Raw genomic sequence first — 21528 nt, 5'->3', positions numbered from 1 at the left:
ACTCCACACCGCCGCCACCCCCTAGCGGGCAAAGGAATTTTTTCTGAACCGTTGCCCCTCCAAAGGGAGCGCAGCAGCGGGTTCCCATTACCTCATCGCCCGCTACCTTGACGAGCCACGCCCCCCTCGGCGTTCCCCGAGTCGCCGACTGAACTGAGACACGTGGGCGAGAGCTTTTTCTTGACTGTCATGATCCTGGCAACTTTTGTTAATTCCCCAGTTGTCAACTTGGCTCAGACTTTACAGTCCAAGTTTCGGAGGGTCCAGACTCACGCAGTCTCAAGACCGGCCCGCTGCCGTTTGAACGAGTCTCAGTCATTGAACGCTTGGGCTCAAAACTTGGCGTAATGTTGACAACACGAGAAACAAGGCCAACGACCTTAAGCTACCGTTCAGAACTTGATGTTCCTCGGAAAATGTATCAAGACAACTATAAGCGACCAGGACCTGCAGGTAAAGGAGAATGGACAGTCACCTTGAGGACTCAGAGGGCAACGATGGAGAGACGGCAAAGAGTCAGAGACAGTGACTTCTAGCTCACTAACTACCTAGGTATTCTCAACTTATGGCTCAGTGAGTGTAAGACGTAATGAATGCAGCAATAGTCAGTAAGGATTTCACTTCGCCGAACTATCGTCAAGAGACAATGCACTCAACCCCGTATGACCAACTTCCTTCTCTCCAGCTGCGGAAGACTTCTGGAACTCTTTGAGATCCGAAATTCTAATGACCCGACTATCTACTTCATCCACATTCTCATACATCTTCCCCTCAAAAGTCTCCATCAACATACTCGCCTTCTCATCCATGTTCCGCGCCATCCTCAAGATCGACCTACCCTCCAAGATCAGATTTTGCCTGGCAGAAAACTCCTCATGCTCCCCAAAGTCAGGCAGCCGCCGCGGTATCTCAGCAATGCAGACACCGCCCCCAACAGGCCACGCCACCGACACCCAGCGGCGCTCTTCAGACGTCGGCACCGAGGCGAACCCGCCCTCTATCTCGTCGATGACAAGATCGTCGTAGTTGATAGCTCCTAGCACGAACCTGAATCGGTCAAGAGACTCCCACCGTCGCGCCCCGAGACGGAGCAAACGCCTGCAGAACTTGTTCTCGGCATCTTGGTCTGGGAGTCGCACGGGGTCGCTGAAACGCAAGTAAACGGCCGGACGAGGGTAAAACGGGTCTTTGTGTGAGGCTTCCCATATTGAGTTGTTCAGAGGCTCGTATGGGAGAGAGAGAAAGGCGAGATCGATCGCCGAGACGTCCTCGAGGGCTACGACGTTCACCCCGTCACCTTGGTCTGTAGGGTAGCCGAAGACGTGAATATGCGTTGTGACAATCTCGAAGCGCGGGGCGTTGGGAGACGTGTGGTCGGGGTCGGGAGGAGGATGCGCCCGAGCGACACCGCAACGGGTTGGATTGGCCGGGGGGTGAGTAGGTCCGCCTGGATACGCGACCGGCCGGCGATGCATGGTAGTATCCCGTGAAGCTGTTGAGCGATTGATTGAATGAGCAAACACTGGCGATGTTTCGGACCGGTGAACAGCCGAGGAGATGGAATGAGGAGGATGAGGAGACATGCTCATTCATACACGTTGGCGGCATACCAACTTTCAATTAGTATGCCCTTGGCAAACACCAAGCATCAGGCAAGGATCTCTGTTGGAACGCGGTCTTGTGGTATCTGTATTATGGCGGCACAGCAGCAAGCACTGGATGGGTTTCTTGGCGTTGGTCACAATTCATTATCCTTCGGTTGAAGAAGGGTTGGCGGTAGGTGTTATTTATATGCTGTAATAGTGTGAAATTGAATGCGTCTAACAGTCAGACCTGGATATATCCGCTGGTTAAAAGAACATCTACCTTATTCTACCTTAGTATCTAACTTTTCGCTGTCAACCGCATGACCTTGACAACGACCACCCTTCGAGCGCTCTTTGACTAACAACGCCATCATTCACGAGGTAACAACTCAATTCAGATCACTGATGTAAGTTAAACTGGTATTAACGATATCCCCCACTAACTTGCTCCACTTGTCTCCAAACCTCAAATGCCGGAATACACAGCCAATAGTAACACCAACAATCTAGACCAGATGATAAGTTCTCGAGAATGAGCTGTAATTTCTTGTCACAGTCCAGTAGTCGACAATGATAGAACATGTAGTGATGTCTTTTCGTCCGGAGCTCGGCCGAATCATGACGGTGGCGCAAGCCACATCAGCAATCCTTCACCACGATGATACCCTCATCCGTCCGAATTGGTCCGCAGAGAATATTAAAGAGTAGTACAAATAGGAAGGGTCTCTTTGGGAACATTGGATTACAATTGTTTGGGTCAGCAGTTTTGTGAACGCTTCATTCCACCAATTCATAAAAAAAACCCCGTCATTCCAGCAACTGCATCCAATTTTTGGCAGAGTTGAAGATGTCTCAAAACGGCAACCCGCTCAAGAAGAATATAGTCATTCTCGGCGGCTCATACGGCGGCGTCTCAACGGCTCATTATCTTCTCAGACATGCTATTCCGCATTTGCCGGTCGAGGAAGGCTACCAGGTCGTCCTCGTCAGTAGTTCATCCCATGTCATGTGCCGTCCCGCATGTCCGCGCGCCTTGATATCGGACGACATGTTTCCCCAGGACAAGCTATTCGTCGACATCACAACAGCTTTTGAGCAGTATCCTGCTGACAGGTTTCATTTTATCTGCGGGACTGCAACGGCACTGGATCACGTCAACCGCACTGTTTCTGTCTCCTTGGCTAGGGGCAAAGTTATCGAGATACTTGACTTCGACGGTTTGGTCATTGCGACGGGTGCATCTACATCTTCTCCTCTCCTAGGACTCAACAGCAGCCACGAGGGTCTGCGGCAGAGCTGGGAGGACTTTCGCAAGGCTCTACCGCAAGCGAAGACTATCGTCATTGCAGGGGGCGGCCCAGCTGGAGTCGAAACTGCAGGAGAGCTGGGGGAGTACCTCAACGGTCGAGCGGGCCTCTTCAATTCGACATCAGAGAAGCCAAAGGTGGCTATCACGCTAGTCACAGCCGGATCCAAGATTCTCCCTGCGTTGCGCCCGTCACTTGCCGAGAAGGCTGAGCAATATTTGGCACAAGTCGGCGTTACTGTGATCAAGAACACTCGCGTTAATGGTGTTATCCCAAACGAAGCGGGAGTTGAGGACGTCGCAATGTCTGCGACCATCAACCTTTCAAATGGCCAGACTCTCAGCGCGGACCTGTACATCCCAGCAACAGGCACTCGCCCAAACACCTCGTTCATCAATCCCTCGCTACTCACCTCTGATAGGCGCGTCGAGACAAACCCGTCAACTCTCCGTGTTGACAAAGCGGGGCCGCGCGTCTACGCCATCGGGGATGTGTCGTCGTATGCTCGGCCGGCGGTCCACAATATCCTCGGCGCGGTCCCGGTCCTTTGCGCCAACCTCAAGCGGGACCTGTTGCTTGTTTCGGGGAAGCCAAATGTGGCGATCAGAGATGACCGGGTGTTCAAAGAAGATCTAAGAGAAACGCAGATGGTGCCGATTGGGAAAAGTAAAGGCGTCGGCGCGGCGATGGGATGGCGCCTGCCTGGGTTCCTGGTGTGGCTGATCAAGGGCCGCGACTATTGGCTGTGGACCATGGGAAAGCTCTGGAATGGTGAACAGTGGGCTAAAGAGTGATAGCTGTAAGATTTTGCTCGTTCACCTAACTATTTCGTACTATTTCACTTCATGGCAGTTTACACCCGTGTTTCCATAACACCCCCCTTCCATTGAATTCCCGCTTTTGAATCCATGCGGTTCTGACGAAACGTGATGGACTGAGACGATAAGGCGTTCTCGTCGGCTGTACGTAAGGCTTATTTCAGGCAACCTTGGGATATTACAGATTGAGTACTGCGAATAGCTACTTAGCAGGCGCGGACACGATGTGCCAAGAATGGCTGTGCCACAGTTGGTGCATGACAAATGAGCCATCACGTCGGCTCATTGGACAACTTCCCTCAGAAGGCCAACATAGCAGCTTTTCTGAAAGCACGCCAGAGCTCATGTGAAATCTTCCTTCAAATAGTGAGCGACCTTACCGCAACTTGATTTTAGATCCACGTCCTTGATCGACACTTCTTACAGGTCACTGTGCATGCTCAAACCACGAACCCAGTATGGCATCGGCCTGTTGATCAATAAGGAGCCGAGACTCGACTTATCTTATTGAAGCACTTACTTAGCAAGGATACGACTATCATGGCGACACCTAGTAATAGCACGGTCGCATGGGTACCTACGTGGGATCGACCTACATGGGATCGGCCACTGGATTTAAGCAAAAACTGCACCTCATTTGCCCGATTCGCGCACACTATCGTACGGACAACAGACAGGGAGGGGGGATTTCAAAACCTCTGTGCTGTTGAGACTAGCGCCTTACATTCCTTCGTATTGTCTCTTCTTCGCAACGAAGCGAGATCTTTCAATGAATCTGAGGCGCGGCAAGAGCAGATCATGTCATGGTACATGCTCACCTGCAATTATGACGCCCGCTCCGGATGCCGCACCGAATCCTGCGAAACATCACTCGATTTCGCAAACACGGTTTCAGGAGAATTCAATAAGCTGAACAATATGCCTTGCATTGCAGCATTGCGCTCCGAGCTTCAAATTCAAGGAAACGCCGACATTGCGGGAATAGGCGTAAGCTACACTGATGCATTGCGCAGAAATAAAACTGATAAGCTTTTGACAGGTAATCGTAACCTTCTGGATCGAAACGTTCCTCGTAACAGCCTTCCTTCTTGCGTTTTGGGTGGCCTATTTCCGATCGCGCCGTCTTCGAACGCCGACAACCTCTCATCGGGCTCTCGATGCTTTCAGAGCCGTATTGCCAACCTTCTACTGGAGCTCTGTGCTCCTCAGTTTCGGAGTTACAGTTGCATCTTATCGTACTGTATTTGGTGCATCTGGCAATGCACAGGACGACGCAATAGCCCACTGGAGACTTGGTGGGCCGCTCAACCTATTTGACACTCGTGTTGCAACCCTAGCATCGATTCTGAGCACTTTACCGCCCTGGATAAGCGGTTTGATGCTTCAAATTCCAGGCCGACGAAGACGGTTGCTAGACGTCGCTATAATACCATGTCTTGGTGTGCTTCTAGTGCCTCTTGTGGCGGTCTCCATGACCTGGAGCTCACATCTAGGTAATGAACTTGATTTGATCCTGAACTTTGATAGGAACTATATTCATATGGCCAACTTTTTCATGTTTACTGCGATTGTGGTACTTGGTCTGCTCATGGTCATTTCTGCCGTCACGGTCTGCGTCATGCGTTACCGAGAGAAATCAGGAAAAACGCCTCCAATTAATCGAGGGACGTTGGTCATGCTTCTCTTGATCCACTTAGTCCTTTTTGCTACCATGTGGACTGCATTTGCGGTGTACTACATCTTCCGAGACAAGACTATCAATCAAGGCGCTGATGATGATCCCCAACTTGAGTGGAGCTTTGGCCAAATATTAGCCTTAACTACTTGGGTCCCTGTGTTTATGGACTTTTTTTACACCCTCTTTAGTAAGTCTTTCTTTTCCTCAGATATAGTGACTTTGATATTGTGGTTACTGATGCTAGTGCTAGCTGGAATGACAAAGGGCTTGGAAGGACATATTCCTGGGGACTATCAAGTCGTTCCCACTCTTGCTTTAGATGATTCTGATAGTGTGCCGCTGGATAGAGCGAGTTGAACGAGCATTAAGCAGGCATTTATCACTTTTTGTTTTCTCCAGACACATAGGATATAAAGTCCTACACTGTTGTTTGTACGCTGCCGGGATAGTTCTTTGTAGCCAAGCAGCTGTAATTCTCGCTCTTATTATTCTCTCCTAACTTTTAGCCCTTTTTCATTTTTCTCTCATAGATACCATTATCTCATTTTTGGCTTTGCTGTACGCTTTTAATTTCTCATAATTGTTATTCGTTGGATCTTATTATGCTGCACGGTGGAGCTGGCGGGCATAAGACGATTTATGTCTGGAGCGTCACGTAGTTTACCTACGCATTAGCCCCATTCGGGCGAACCTGAGTCTCGGTGGCTGTGGAGATCCATGTCCGCAGTTCTTTCCGCGGTAAAAAGTCTTAAATTTAAGGTTGTTTGTTGAGGTTGGAAATCTCGTTTGTTATGATCTACGCTGGCCTACAGATATTTTCCCGAATAATTGGTATTTACGAACGCTTCGCATGTTAGTGTGGGGGGTCCCCTCGCTTTCGCCGAGAAGTGTGCCGGTGACAGTGAGATTGGTTCCATTAAAAGGGCTGAGGGATGACTCGAGTAGCGCATTGCCGTCCGGACCCTGGAAGGTCTCCGCATCCGCATCCGCATCCGCATCCGTATCGCTCGCAAAAGGCCGAAGAAACTGCTTGTTCCCGGATTTTTCTAGACTCATCCAGAGATCCCGAAAATTGCATGCAAGTTACTGCAGGTGATGTCAATGACGGAGGCTCTTCGGAATGACCTCGGGAGAACCGGACACAAAACAGGGCAGTCTCGGCAGGTCCATCGGGGTCGGAAGACTCGCACCTTCCCGCGTAAAGGCCGTCGTACTTGTCCGCGTATCTGGTGACGGCAGGGATCGCCAAGGCGCTAAACCATCAAAAGGCAGGGTCTCACAGCCATCACCCCTTCCGCTTCCGTCACCTCGTCAGGCACCTAATTAAAGTTTTCCCACTTCCACGCCGGCCGCATCAAAAGAATCTCCTTTCCCGTCCTCGCCGACTTCACTTCATCACCCTACGCGATTCCTAGTACCTATCGATTGAGCATCATCCATAGCAGGAAGTTACGAGTGGCACAGCATTGACAATCGCCGACGCATTGCATTGAAACACACCACCTCACCACAAGCCGCCGTCCGCAATGGCCGATCCACCCGCCGCCAACGACGGCATCGTCGGCCGCGTCCGGGGCGCTTCGCTTTCCATCATGAATGCCAATCCTCAGCTCGGAATGTGGCAGGCTGCTGGAACTGCCATCGCTCAGGCGCCGAACCTCACTGAACTGCGCGACGAAGACTCAGGCGGCGATAACATCGCTTTCAATTCCCAGGGCCACTCAGCCCGTTTCGCGAGACAGGAGCGCGACGGCGAGCTTGCCCTTGTGAGGTCATCAACAAGGACCGGGTCTATCGCCACCGAGGGACAGCCTGCATTCAAAAGTGTTTTCAAGGATGGTGATAAGCCAGATGAGAGACATGAGGGAGAGGCCGACGAGGCGAGGGTTCTCATGGGGGATAACCAAGCTGACGGCAGCCCTGACCCAAGGCAGCAATTTCAAAGGCGCCAAAGTCTGTATGAGAAGCACATGGCCAAGGAGAAGGCCCCATGGCAAACGACCGTCGTCAATGGCTTGAAGGCGTTTTGGAAGTTTTTCTTGACACCATCGGGATTCATCATCACAATCTACTGCCTGAATATCGTGGTACGTTCTCACGTCATCTTCTCATCAATGCAGTCGGCTAACTCGCTCATAGGCTTGGGGCGTACGTTTTACGCACACAGTTCAATCTCATCGCAACTCACTCACAACTCATAGGCTATGCTCTTCTTCCTCCTCATCAACGCCGCACCCGCAATGAACTACCCTTCCGCCGACGACAATAACTCACCCCGCAAAAAATGGCTGGAGATCGACAGTCAGATCCTCAACGCCCTCTTCTGCGTTACGGGCTTTGGTCTTGCGCCATGGCGTTTTCGAGACTTGTATTGGTTCATCCGTGCGACAAATTTCAAGGATCGCGAAGCCATGCGAAGGCTAGCGGCGCAAAATAAAGGCTGGTTTCGACCACCAGCGTGGACTTTCGAGGACGAGAAGGGCCGCACGCCGACTTTTACGAACCAGACGGCGCCACCGACGGCACTTTGGAAGCTTGGGTTCACGATCTGGATGATGGTGCTCAACACGCTGCTGCAAGCTGTGTTATGCTACTTCATGTGGGGTTACAACCGCATCGACCGTCCCGTGAGTGTTTCCCAAACAGCTTCGCAAGCTCAACTGCAATGTGTCTGAAATGTCTCCACGAAAGCCAAGTGAACTAACCACCGTTGCAGTCATGGGCCACTGGCACCTTTATCGGACTTGGCTGCGGTGTCGCTATGATGGCAGGCGTCATGTCGTGGTGGGAAGGCCGGAAGGTGAAGAAGATCGAAGGCCCGCAGGTCGAGGTTGTCCAGGAAGTATAGTTTCTTAGAAGAAATGCTCTTAGGAGCAAGCTAGACCTAGCTTTATCGTTAGAGTTAGATTGATAATAATAATAATAGAACTAACCATCACCTGCAGGTGCCCGGGTGATGTTCGTCATATCTCTTACGCAAGAGCCTAATCACATCAAGCAAGACATTCTCCCCCAGTTCAGACATGACGATGCGTACATTATTGCAAAATGGCCTCGTTATCGGAAAATGTCCACCGCACCATCTCAATTACAGGGAAGACTCATTCGACCGATGTTCAACTCACTGACTCCCATCCTTCATGAGCACAGATATGGCTGAGTATGCGGAAAGCTATTCGAAGCCCCGTGAGTGGCCAAGCTTTTACCCACTCCATCTGAAGATGAGGCATCACGAAATCAACATTGGCCACGTCACAATGCAGCTGATGCGCCTCAGTTCCCCGCTCATTACTTCAAGCTGAGACTAGTTTGTGCAGAAGCTTCGACTTTTCGGGCCATGGTGTACGACGAAAGCAGCTCGGGCCTGGGGACTTTTTGGGCGGTGACGATGACGGCGATCCGCTACATGGGATGGCATTGGTGATGACAGACGTCCTCAGAGGAAACCCTTACCTGACGGGCTATCACTTGGGTGTTTGGATTCAGGATTTGGTCAAAATTCATGGCCTTCGTAGAAGTTGAGTTGTCGGTGTCATACCGCGGATTTTCCAGAGCAGAGGCCTGGGTTTCAGCGTCCTGCTTTACTCCGTCTTGGGGTATTGTCAAAATTGATCCTGTTCCAATGTCAGGGTTGGCAGCTTTGAAAGCGACAGGAAATTACGTCCTTGATGAATTCAACAAGTCGTCCTTCATCATGGAAATTCCACCATCGGGTGGTGCCGATGATCCCCCGCGGGTGAAGGATCTGTTCATGATGTTCACTTCAAATGGGGATGACCCTGCCGTGGCTTGGGATGACATCTGTCTTCCCTCTCTTCCGGCGGACAACCCGGTTCTACAGAATCTGCTTGAGATTCAACAAAAAGAGTCTCCTAACGGCAGGAACATTCGAGTCCAAGGAAGCAACAGAACAGGCTGGACATCGATGGCACAACATGTAACGACGGTCCGGATAGCACAAGGTGTTGTTCAATCAATGTAGACTAGGGCCATCTGCTTGGTGAGAGGGCTGGCGAGAGCTATCAAAGTTTCTGACCTTGTTTCTGTGTTTAATGAAACAGACCTTTGTAAATCAGACCAGTGTTTCAACCAGAAGACACACCGTGAAACTATGTCACGGAGGAATGGCTTCGCAACAGTTCTTTTTCCGTCCGCCTCCTACCCCCCCCCCCCCCCAANTTTTTTTTCCCCCCCCCCCCCCCCCCCCCCCCCCCCAAATTTCCCCACGCTTTTGATGGAAATGAATTGACAAAAGCTGAATGATCCTGCATTAGACCCGTTCCTATGAAGCTGAAAGCGATTCAAAGATGTCCACTTGTGTTCTGAGGCTGACTGTCGCGGTAATGCTCGGGTGAAATATGGAGGAGCACTATTGTCACATATCACCAGGATCGTGACCGCCGCATAAGTGGGTTACATAGACATTTCTCAATGCATTTGCATACCTGGCTGCTTGCCGCCTGGGTACTAGAGAGATCCACTTCTATCGAGCCTCATAGGCATTCTGCTGAATTGAATCACTAAGAGCATATCTCCTGATAGCGTGTCGGAACATATCGTTTCTCTTCTATCTAATTGCTTTCGGGACTGCGTAACAACTGCAAGCTAAAAGAGTAAAGGAAGAAAACAAAATCCAAAAAAACCGGAGTCAGCCTCCGTTTGCCGAACGAAGTGGTAGCTAGATCCTACGTTGCTGACAGGCTGATCTTTACCCTGTTTAGACGCCATGCTGCTGCCTAATCCTTCTATGGCCTTCGTCTTCACCAGACTCCCATTTGAAGCTATCTTGAAACCCCACTCTATTAGGTTCTTGAAGCGGTGACACGTCATATTTCATTCTGCGAGATGGAAGTCAACCCAGACCTGAGGCCCAAAACCTGCATTTACGCAAGGGGTCAGCTACACCACTTTGTGGCTAGGCGCGCCTGGCGCTGGAAGCTAGATGACTTAAGGCCACCTGATGCACACCCCGCTGCCAACTCTATGGAGCCAAGGCTGGAAGCCGACGTTAGCGAGGGTGTCCACAAGTTCATATTTCAAGGATAGGGAGTAGCTAGGACGTTAGTAGGCGCGAGTGAACCAGGACTTTTATTGAAGAACAAGCGAGTCTATGCATCCATCCCCTCCTCTTTTGATTGCAGGAAATCAGAGGCTGAACGTAGCTGATACACGACGCGGAATCAGACAATATCGAAGCTACTACGGTCTTAAACAATGAGAGAGGCTATCATTGTTCATCAGGGAGGCTTCAAGCCGGCAGCAAACAATCTTCACAAGTCGCAACCGGAAGCAGCTGTAATGATATCCTACAACGAATCGAATAGAGCGGCTCGACTTCAAATAGAAGCTGTTCGCTCTTGGGAGGAATTTGAGCAGACGGATGATTTGGAAACCTTGAAGACAGTTATCGAGCAATGCGAGGAGGCTCTGGCAGCAATGTCTCCCAACGATCCGGGCAGGGGAATCACACTAGGCTGCACAGGGCAGTTTCTCCATGCCAGCTTCGAGAAGACAGGCGACGTCCATGACTTGCACAAGGCTATCATGCGATGTGAGGAAGCTGTAGCGACAACGTCCTGCTCGAGCGACCCAAAGATATTGACCAACCTGGCTCGTTCCTTGTTTTTCCGATTCCGACACTTGGGAAACCTGGACGACTTGCACATGGCTGTCGCGCGAGGCGAAGAGGCTCTAGCAGCAACACCTGATGGTGATTCATTTCGCCTTCCCGCACTCACCAATCTTTGTCACTTTCTAAAGGCGAAGTTGGAGGTGTCGGGTGATCTTGACGACTTGCGAAGAGCTACTATACGAAGTGAAGAGGCTCTTGCAGCGATGCCCGATATTGAGCCTAACAGAGGGGTGTGGCTGCACAATCTCGCTGTCTCATTTTGGAAGTTGTTTGAGAGAACCCAAGAGCTTGACAATCTGGAGATGGCCATCAAGCGAGGCGAGGATGCTTTGGTAGCAATGCCTTCCAACTGCCCGGAGAAAGCAACTATACTCGCCAATCTCACAGTTTCCCTTCGAACTATGCATGGGAGTACAAGCGACATTACATACCTACGAAGGGCTGCTATATGCGCTGAGGAGGCTTTGGCAGCGGTTCCGCAAGATGACCCAACGGGGCCGGTTATCATGGACACGGTCGCGATGACGCATCTTGCCATCTTTGATCAGACCGGCAACAAGAAAAATTTACGATTCGCTCTCCAACTCGGCCAAAGGGCTGCAACAGAGTTTTCTGATGACGACGCGGGAAAATGGTCTATTTTAAACAATCTCGCCTTGCTTTTTCGAGTCAGCTTTGAGCGAACTGGTGACCCTGGCAATTTACAGACAGCCATCACGCTAGGCGAAAAGGCATTGCAAAAGGCCTCGGACCAACAGCCGGCCACAGCAACTATATTGCACACTCTTTCCGATGCTCACCAGGCGAGATTTGACAGAGTTGGGGACCTTCGCGACTTGGACATGGCCATCAAACGGGGTGAAGAAGCCCTACAGATGACGTCTCCTGATCGCCCAGAAAGAGCAAGCAGGTTGAAAAGTCGAGCCCATGCCCGTCAGATGAGATTTCTAAGGACAGGCAACCTGAATGATCTGCGTGTGGCCATTGCTCGTGGCGAAGAGGCTGTAGCAATGACACCTGACGGCCACCAGGAACTGGGAAACAGGTTGAACAGCCTAGCCATTTCATTTGAGCTAAAGTTCAAGACGACAAACAACCCGGAAGACTTGCAATCAGCAATTTCAAACATGGAGGCAGCCATAGAATTGCTTGACAAGTCACACGCGAAAAGAGGATTACTGTTGGCCAATTTAGCGAGCTTACTTCGAGTCAAGTTTGAGACGACAGGTCAACTAGAAGGGTTGGAAATGGCCATTGAACTAGGCCAAGAAGCCCTAAGAACAATACCTGACGACCATGCAAAAAGAGAATCCGCGCTTGTTGCAGTGGCCGGTTTACTCTTTCTCAAATCCGAAAGTAACGGCGAGTGGGCAGCTTTCGACCAATCCATCAATCTCTGTATTGAAGCCGCAAATCTGTCTCATTCACCACCTCTTCTGCGAATAAGGTCAGCGGTGTTGGCAGGCTCAATGTTGCCTGCTAGAGGCAAATGGGAAGAAGCAAGTCGTATCACAGAACTCGCTGTGAGCCTTCTACCAAGAGTCGCCTCTCGTCAACTGAGTCAACATGATCAGCAACATCTGCTCAGCGAATTTAGTGGTGTGGTCACGATGGCCGCATCTTTAGCTCTCGAAGCTGGAAGACCGCCACTTGACGCTGTGAAGCTGCTAGAGTTGGGCAGAGGAATCATCATTGGTCTCCGGTCTGGGTTGCGGTCGGATGTGTCAGAGCTCCGAGAGCATCACCCGCGATTGGCGAAAAGATTCGAAGAGCTTCGAGTTATGCTGGACTCTCCATACAAAGATATGTCTGATATTGAAGCTGGGGGCGACTCTTTGAGCGCGATGCGAAGGAGAAATGACCGCCACCAGGCAAGTATTGATCTTGACGAGATCATTAGTCAGATTCGTCTGCTTCCTGACTTCGGCCACTTTCTCCTCCCTCCATCAGTCGAGGAACTGAACGCTGCTGCATCTGACGGGCCCATTGTACTCATTAATTCCAGCGGATTTCGCTGCGATGCATTCCTCATTGAGACGGATACCATTCGGTCGATACGACTTCCCAAGTTACACCACCCTGACGTTAAAAGAAAGGTCGACAGCTTGACATCGATTCGCTCCCACTATCCATCGCATCAGAAAACCAGAGATGAGATGTTCAGTATACTAGAGTGGCTCTGGGACGTCGCAGTGTGCCCGATCCTAGATACACTAGGCTTTCGGAAGTTCCCCATGAACAACAACTGGCCCCGAATCTGGTGGATCCCAACCGGCGAGTTAAGCTCACTACCGCTGCATGCTGCAGGCCGTCATGCCTCTTTTTCGACAGACACAGCACTTGACAGGGTAGTTTCGTCTTACAGTCCGTCAGTCAGAGCTCTGCTACATGCTCGTCGGCAAATCAGAACGGCTCGTAATCTCATGATTGATCATGCCCTCCTGGTATCAATGACGACAACGCCAGAATGTTCCAATCTCAGATTTGCGAAAAATGAAGTGGAAAAACTGGAAAGTCTTCTCCCTACCACAATGAAAAGAACAAGACTCGAACAGCCATGCAGCAAAGACGTACTCAGAGGACTGGAAGAATGTTCCATATTCCATTTTGCTGGCCACGGGAAATCGCATCTGTCAAATCCTTCAAAGAGTTCCTTGCTCACTAGGGATTGGCAAGAACATATGTTGACAGTTGAGGACCTTATGAATCTGAACCTCAACAAAGGGTGTACTTAGCTAGCATACCTATCAGCCTGCTTAACTTCTCCCCCTAAATATTTTTCTTAGTACGCACTATTAGTGCGGGCTACCTTACTGCTGCTATTTCGTTAATAAGGCTAATTTCCGACGTCGTAATAACTGCTGCAGCTAAGGCTATAGCGCTAGCGTACTACGTAATACTACTACTATTACTACCCTCTTAAGCTATATTTAATGTGGTTTATCTGATCTAGATAAACCTTAAATATACTTAAACCCCCCTATAATCGCCTAAAAAGTTAATTTCAAAATCACCCTAAAAGAAATAAGCTTATAGTAATTAAGGATATTTAGATTTATTACTAGTTATACTAGATATTAAAGATACGCCTTAGATAGCTAATTAGCTATTAAGACTATATAGACTAATAATAAATATTATGCTAAATATATATTATAGTATAGGCACTTAGGAGCTAATTAGAGCTGCAGATTCTATGCTTAATAAATTAAGTAAAATTAAATAAATTAGTAAAAGCTATAATATTATTACTATTACTTTAGTTAATACTATATAGACCATACTATAATAACTTAAGCTTAAGTATACTGAGGTTATAGAATATTATGCTAGATTACTATTATCTATAATTAGAGAGAAATATTACTATAGAGTAAACTATAAAGATTATACTTATCTTATTACTAATAGTGCTACTATTATAGGGGATATTAAGACTTAAGTAGATAGTAATAGAGGCTCTACTTTTAGTAGAAGCTTTAGATAGCTTAGTTATATTAGAGCTATCTTTAAGACCTTAGGCTATCTAATAGCTAATACTATAAGAACACTTAGAGATAATATAGGAACTATAAATAGTTAGAGTAAGGTATAACTAGGAGTTAGAAATCTATAACTAGCTAACCTTAATAACCTTTACGTCTTTATTTAGCTTCTAGTAGGCTATAGCTATAGGGAGCCCCTAATTAAGCTTATATTTATCTATATAAGATTTATATAAGTTAGTAAGATTTAGGATTTAGATGTTAGAGTAGTAACTTAGATACCTTTTAGTATTATAATTATTATAATATCTTAGAGAGTATATATAGCTATACTTACTTACTATACTGAGTTATTTAAATATTTTAATATAATAAGTGTTAAGGGACTTAAAGTTTAAGCTATATATACTTTACGAGGAGTTAAAGCTATAATTAGAAACTATAAAGGTATAATACTATTTAAACCTTATATTTAAGCTAAGATTAAATATACTACTAAGTACCTACTTATTAAATCTTAGACTTTTATAGCGCTATTAACTAGGGGTAAGGAGCGATATATATAAATAGTTACTTTTTACTAGAAGGTTAACGCTTTCTAAGTCTTTAGTTTATATTATACTAAGTACTTTAACTATAAGCTGCTACTTAAGTAATACTAAGTATGCTATAAGTAGTATAAATTTAAGGAATATACCTATATACTATGCTACTAATATTATAGTAGGTAGGAATATAGAGCTGACTGCATTAATAAAGTATGATATACGACTTATAATAGTCTATATAAGGTAACTAATAAGAACTATCTACTACGCCCTTAATAGAAGGATAGTGCTATAGTTTAACTGTTATAAAGCTAATACTAATATATTTATAAGGTAAGCTATTAGTTTAATATTATAGTATCTAAAAATATAGTATATAGATAGATAGACTTAAGCTTTTTATAGGGTATATAGGATAAGGGTTATAACCTATCCTCTATAACTCTTAACCCTAATAGAGAGGAGTTTACACTATAAGTAATTAATTCTATAAGGATCCTACTTAAAGATATCTTAAGGGATATCTTAGAAGGAGGGGATATTAATAAAGTAATAGACTTAGGGGAGTCTGAAGATAATTTAGACTTATATTAAGAATAAACTATTAAAGTTATTATTTTAGTGTGAATAATTAGATCTTAATTATACTACTATAAATAGAATATACTTTATATTCTAGGTAAATATAGTAAAGGTAGGGCTTATATATAATATTACTTTAATATTTATTAACTATTATAAATTTAATATTATACTTATTTAAGAACTTTAGTGTATAACTAAATAGAAACTTAATCTTATTAAAACTAACTCTATTTATACTTTATATTTATTAGTTTAGACTTAGGATTTAATTACTATATAACTTAAAGTTTTAACTTATATTTATAAGGGGATTACTATATTAGCTCCTTTTTTAGTTATACTTAACTCCTAAAGACCTTACTGAGATATCCTTAGTGTTAAGCTTTAAGAGGTGTATTACTTTAATATATATTAGGATATTAATAAATTCTATATCTTCTATATTTTATTAGATTAGCTACTATTATTACGCCTCTTTATAGGGGGAGATTTTAATACAAAATACTATATATAGTAGCTAGGAGTAGAGATAAGTAGAAGGGGTACTTTACTAACTAAACTTATTAAAAGTTAGAATATTACCCTCCTTAATATACTAAAGGTACTAACCTACTAGTATAGTAATATACTTAATCTCTACTTCTCTAATATATTATTAGCTAAAACTAAAATTACTAGCTATTTTCATACTAATTCTAACTATTTAACCTTAGTATTTATAATACCTATTACTTAGAGTAACCTAAGTTAAGCCCCTCCTATAGCAAAAAGTAGGCTTAAGCTTAGCCCTAATAATATACTAAAATTCACTACTAAAGTAGTAAATAACATATAGATACTACTAGAAGCTTTTAATATACTAAAAGACCTTAATAAGGCTATAGAAAAGCTTAATACCTTATTATAGTTAGCACTCTTTACTATAGAGAAGAGATACTACTCTAATAGGAAAGGTATAATATAGTAGAATGCAGTATATATTAAAACTAACTAGAAGTATAAAGCTAAATATAGGTAGAATCTAAACTTAGAAGCTACTAATAGAGCTAAGAAATATTATAATTATGCTATTTAAAAAGCAAAGTCTACTATATAAGCTAAGCTAATTAAAGAGATTAATAGTAATATAGACCTCTATAAAATTATAAGCTAGTATAAACTTAAGTCTTAGTTTTAGTCCCCTCCTCTATATAATAGTGAAAATAATATTACTAAACCTACTAAGAAAGTATAATTCCTATAGATAAAACTACTAGAGATATATATAATAGAAGATAATATTAACTTTTATACCCCTATAGTACCTTAGTAGAATATTATTATAGACCTAAAGATCTATATATAGGAAGTATAGAGCGCTATACTAGAGGTAGGTAATACTACCTTAAACGCTAATAGTATCACTATAGTTATACTATAGGCAGCCTAGCTATATATCTCAGACTATATCCTTATACTATACTAAGCCTATTATATAATTAGTTATCACCTAAAAGTATAGTATACTATAGAGGTCTTAATAATCCTAAAAGTAAACTAAGATACCTCTACGCTAAAAAGCTAGCAGCTAATTTCACTACTTTTAACTATTAATAAGGGATTTAAGAAGCTCTATATATAATAAGTAGTATACTATATTATAGAAGAATAAATACTCTACCTTACTATAATAAAAGCTCTACTTTAACGCTCTACTATAGATATTATTAAGGTGTTAGTATATAATATAATAATAGGCTTTAACTGAGGTTAGGTCTGCACTTTTATTATAAATAATATTAAAGGTATATTTAATATAATCCTATAAAATTATCTCTATTAGAGATTTAGAGAATAAAGCTAGCTACTTAACTTTATTTAATAGGTTTACTACCTTATACTAAATTAGATAATAGTAGTATACTATGAGGGTTATATTATACTAATAGAGAAGCTATTTTATAAGTTACTATAAAGCTCACTAGCTTCCCTTATACTTTATCTGCTCTATATTAAGCTAATATATTAGATTAAGGATAAAGAGATAAGATTTAACTATACTAATAATAGTAGGATCCTCTACTTTAGAGATAATCTTATAAAGTTAATAGCAAAAACCTAAAAGATCTTTAATAATATTATTACCTAAGGGAAAGAAAACTATATAGTATTAGATCTAAAGAAGATAGAACTTATCTATTTTACTAACTAGATTAAGCTAAAACCTAAAGATAAGCTACTACTTAGTATTTACTATAGGGATAGAGAAGTATAGCTATTTAAAACTATAGTTTAGCTTAGAATAATATTTAACCTAAAGCTTATTTTTATTAAGTATATTTAGGGAAAAGTAGCTAAAATGTAAAAGGTTACTAAGTATATATAAGGCCTTAATAAGGTTTACTCTAAGGTATTACTAGCTACTATAAGGAAAGTAGTATATATTATTATATTACTAAAAGTGCTATTTAGCTTAGAAATATAGTATTTAGGCCTTAAGAGGCTAAGTAAAAAGCAAGAAGATACTAGCTAAGGCAGGGGCTTTAAGCTAGTTTCTCACAGACTATATAAGCTTATTAAGGCCTTATAGGTTACAGTTAATATTACTATTTAAGGCTATCTCCTAATATAGAGAATAACACTAATTAATATTATATAATAAAAATTAAGTATACTACTAGTTAAATATATCTTTATATCTATTAGGGATTACTATACTCTATAGTTAGGATAGCTAGATAAAAAGCACCTACTAATTATAAGGATTAAGAGGTATAAACTTCTATAGAACTAAAGTAATACTATTCGCCCTATAAACCTCACTAGCGCTATAAAAGATATATTAGCTTTCCCCTACTTATAGCTATACCTAAGGGACTATAGGTTCTAAGATTTACTTTACTAACTAGAGACTAAGGATAAGGTAGCTAAAGTATACCTAATTTAGGTAGAATTATTACCCCCCACCTATCTAGTAGTTTATACTAATAGGTTATAACTTAAGCTAGAATAAACTAGCTTTAGCTATATAGTTTATAGGGGCCTTAGGCTTATTTATACTAGCTATTAGAGACTTCTATAAGTAGAGGTCTTTAACGTAGAAATAGAAGGAGCTTAGGCTAGCTTAAAGGTTACTATTAATTTACTTAATAAGGATATTATAGCTATTACGATCTATTTAGATAATATTATAGTAGTATTCTATTTAGAAGGTGCTTTTCTAAAGTCTTTATAAGAAGCTATTTTAGACTTTAGATAGATAGTCCTAAAGAACTAAGTAATAGTACCTATCTTAGTATATTAGATATCTAGTTATAAGGATATCCTTAGTAATAAGATAGTAGACTAGCTTACTAAGTATAGCTTAAAAATTAAGTCCTTTAACCTAATAACGCAGCCCCTAACTTTTAGCTATATTAAGAGAGGGGTATACTATAAAGAATAGATAAGGCTAGATATTTAGTAGAGCTATAAAAGCTCTTATAAGTATTATACCTTAAAGCTTTTAGCTACTAATAAACCTATAGTAGAGCTTAAAATACTCTTAAGAGCTAACCTATACTAACTAATAGCTATAAGAAGTTACTATAGTAATTTTACTAACTATTATAAAAGATACCTCTATAAAGATACTAATATCTTTTATTCCTATAAGTATTAAAAGATATCTAAATACCCTTACTATTACTATAAAATAGATAGGTAGGGTGTTCTTTAGTTTAACTAAGGAAAGTTTATATAGGAATAATTAGGAATAAAGTAACTAAAGTATATTAAGTACCTAACTAAATTATCCTTCTATATTAATATCTACCTTTAATAGAATATTACTAAATATATAGAGCGTAGTATGCTCTAAGCTTTAGACTCCTTTAAGGTATAGGTAGCTACTCTACTACTTATATTTAGTTATAATCTAGTAGATAGGCCCTTATAGCTAGAGTATTATTATATACCTAAGTATATAGTGGTTTCCTATTAGTACTCTAACTATACTTCTACTGCTACTAAGTAGTATTTCCTCTTATAGGCCCCTTACTTATAAGCTTTCTAGGTAAGTATATATTAGGATAGTTACTTAATAGATTAACTAGTATTACTATTCGCTAAAACTTAGATTATATTCTCCTAGCGTTAAGACTATATAAGTAGTACTACTATTAGGAGACTTAGATATTATAACTATAAAGTAATAATTCTACTTAGTAGTCTATATCTATATCTATATCTTATATTTATATTATATTATAGGGATACTATAGAAGAGGGGGTTTTTACTTTTAATAGGGTTAGATTACTTTCTATCTACTTAAGCTATATAGGATAAGGTGGGATAGGATAGGATGGGGTATGTATATAGCTTGACGCGGACGCCCTTTGCCCTATGCAGGGACGTGCCGGCGATTAAACAATACTACCACCACCACCACCTGTCAGCCTGCTCGACCAACAAGAGCCACTCGGCCGACCTTCAGGATGAAGCGATATATCTGGTAACTGCATGCCAGCTGGCGGGCTTTAAGCATGTCATCGGATCGCTATGGGAGACATCTGACCGCTATTCAGTTGAAGTAGCGGAAGAGGTGTACAGAACCATATACACCCTCGATAAAGCTGGTGACGACACATCGATATCGCTGGGTGTGCACAAAGCTGCGAGGCGTCTCCGAGATATCACCAGTCTGGAACACGAAAGGAAATGTACAAACCCCTCAGATTCCACAGAACATGAGAATGAGGAGTTGGAGTCGAGAAATGGACGGGTTCTCAAATCCAAGGGTAAAAGCAAAGGAAGTAATCCGTTGATTTGGGCGGCTTATATTCACGTTGGACCTTAGTTAACGTAGCACTAAACATTGCAAGCTATACAAATTGAAATGTAAAGAGACGTTTTCGAGGGCATCATTGGTGACATAGGATCAAACTAACGACACAAGGGTATGATTGATGATCACAACTTCACAGCTAGGTATTACTTACGCCAAGAGCCTAATTCTGGATACGCCCTTTGGGCTTAGCTAGCATGTAAGCTAGATGAGAGCGAGGCTAGATACCGGAGCACCTTCCGTCAATCGCCATGCCAGTTGTCACATGATGGATAATTTTTCAATTTGTACACGCTTGGGCTACAGCGTAGACCGCTTGGGATGATCACGTGTGATGAGAGGTCTGATAGCGCGGCGCTCTCGAACCTCTATGTTTCTTTCATTCTTGACCACGGCAGCAAACATGAATATACTGTTGTATCCTCGGTGCTTTGCAGGCGTAATCAATCTGCTGCAGGGTGTGGGCGGATGGTCCGGAGCGAAGGAATGCACAGCATTTGAAGCAGTGCCAGTCTTGTCGAGAGGGTGTACTGCACCATACGGCGGATTCAAGGGATTCGATTAGGATGAACTGCCAATTCACCCAAGAGTGGGTGTGTATCGTCCGAGGGGCCGAGAAGAAGGGTAACGTAGGATTCAGACAAGTGCCATTATGTCGCCGGATTAATGGAATTCTCAACACCGCGTGTGTCAAGTCCATCTGGTGCTTCCCGACGGTCCGGCACCTGTTCAAGAGGAATGGCAATGTGGCATCTCGCGAAGTGCCGTCTTGGAGGATCGACCCGTTTGCGAAGTTCTGATGCCAAGGCCGTACGCGGTTCCACCTGCTGAAACGAAACTCATATTGACTGGCAGCATCGCCTCATTCCGGAAAAACATGAATCGTGCTTGCCGTCTTTGCAGTGTCGAGAATAGAGAAGCACCAGGACTGTTGGCTCATGGAACTTTCCTCACCAGTCTGGATCTCGAAATTGGGAACCCGAATGGCGGACATTTGCGGCATTGGGAAAATTCTCATCTTCGCCAAGAAAACTCACAATCTGACATCCCGCACCCGCCGGGCGAACAAACGGCGATGTTCGCA

The 21528-nt window shown here is 43.5% G+C and overlaps 4 protein-coding genes across 4 annotated transcripts; 3 read left to right on the top strand and 1 right to left on the bottom strand.

Annotated features, from left to right (window-relative positions):
- Window positions 1–617: 617 nt before the first annotated feature.
- GCG54_00006940 (uncharacterized protein) lies at window positions 618–1475 on the bottom strand (the record flags this gene model as incomplete). Its single annotated transcript, XM_045406932.1, has 1 exon — window positions 618–1475. The coding sequence occupies one exon, from the start codon at window positions 1473–1475 to the stop codon at window positions 618–620; it is 858 nt and encodes a 285-aa protein (XP_045267478.1).
- Window positions 1476–2433: 958 nt separating this feature from the next.
- Window positions 2434–3687, top strand: GCG54_00006939 (Apoptosis-inducing factor 2; the record flags this gene model as incomplete). Its single annotated transcript, XM_045406931.1, has 1 exon — window positions 2434–3687. The coding sequence occupies one exon, from the start codon at window positions 2434–2436 to the stop codon at window positions 3685–3687; it is 1254 nt and encodes a 417-aa protein (XP_045267477.1).
- Window positions 3688–6915: 3228 nt separating this feature from the next.
- Window positions 6916–8237, top strand: GCG54_00006938 (uncharacterized protein; the record flags this gene model as incomplete). The annotated part of the gene is made up of 3 exons (XM_045406930.1): window positions 6916–7476; window positions 7591–8016; window positions 8106–8237. 3 exons carry the CDS (start codon window positions 6916–6918, stop codon window positions 8235–8237), a joined length of 1119 nt encoding a protein of 372 aa, XP_045267476.1.
- Window positions 8238–11224: 2987 nt separating this feature from the next.
- GCG54_00006937 (uncharacterized protein) lies at window positions 11225–20456 on the top strand (the record flags this gene model as incomplete). The annotated part of the gene is made up of 2 exons (XM_045406929.1): window positions 11225–13746; window positions 20009–20456. 2 exons carry the CDS (start codon window positions 11225–11227, stop codon window positions 20454–20456), a joined length of 2970 nt encoding a protein of 989 aa, XP_045267475.1.
- Window positions 20457–21528: the final 1072 nt, after the last annotated feature.

This window comes from Colletotrichum gloeosporioides (genome assembly GCF_011800055.1).
Source record: "Colletotrichum gloeosporioides strain Lc1 chromosome Unknown consensus_22, whole genome shotgun sequence".
In the NCBI taxonomy this organism is placed as follows: Eukaryota; Fungi; Ascomycota; class Sordariomycetes; order Glomerellales; family Glomerellaceae; genus Colletotrichum; species Colletotrichum gloeosporioides.
This window is presented reverse-complemented; position numbering and strand designations above follow the sequence as displayed.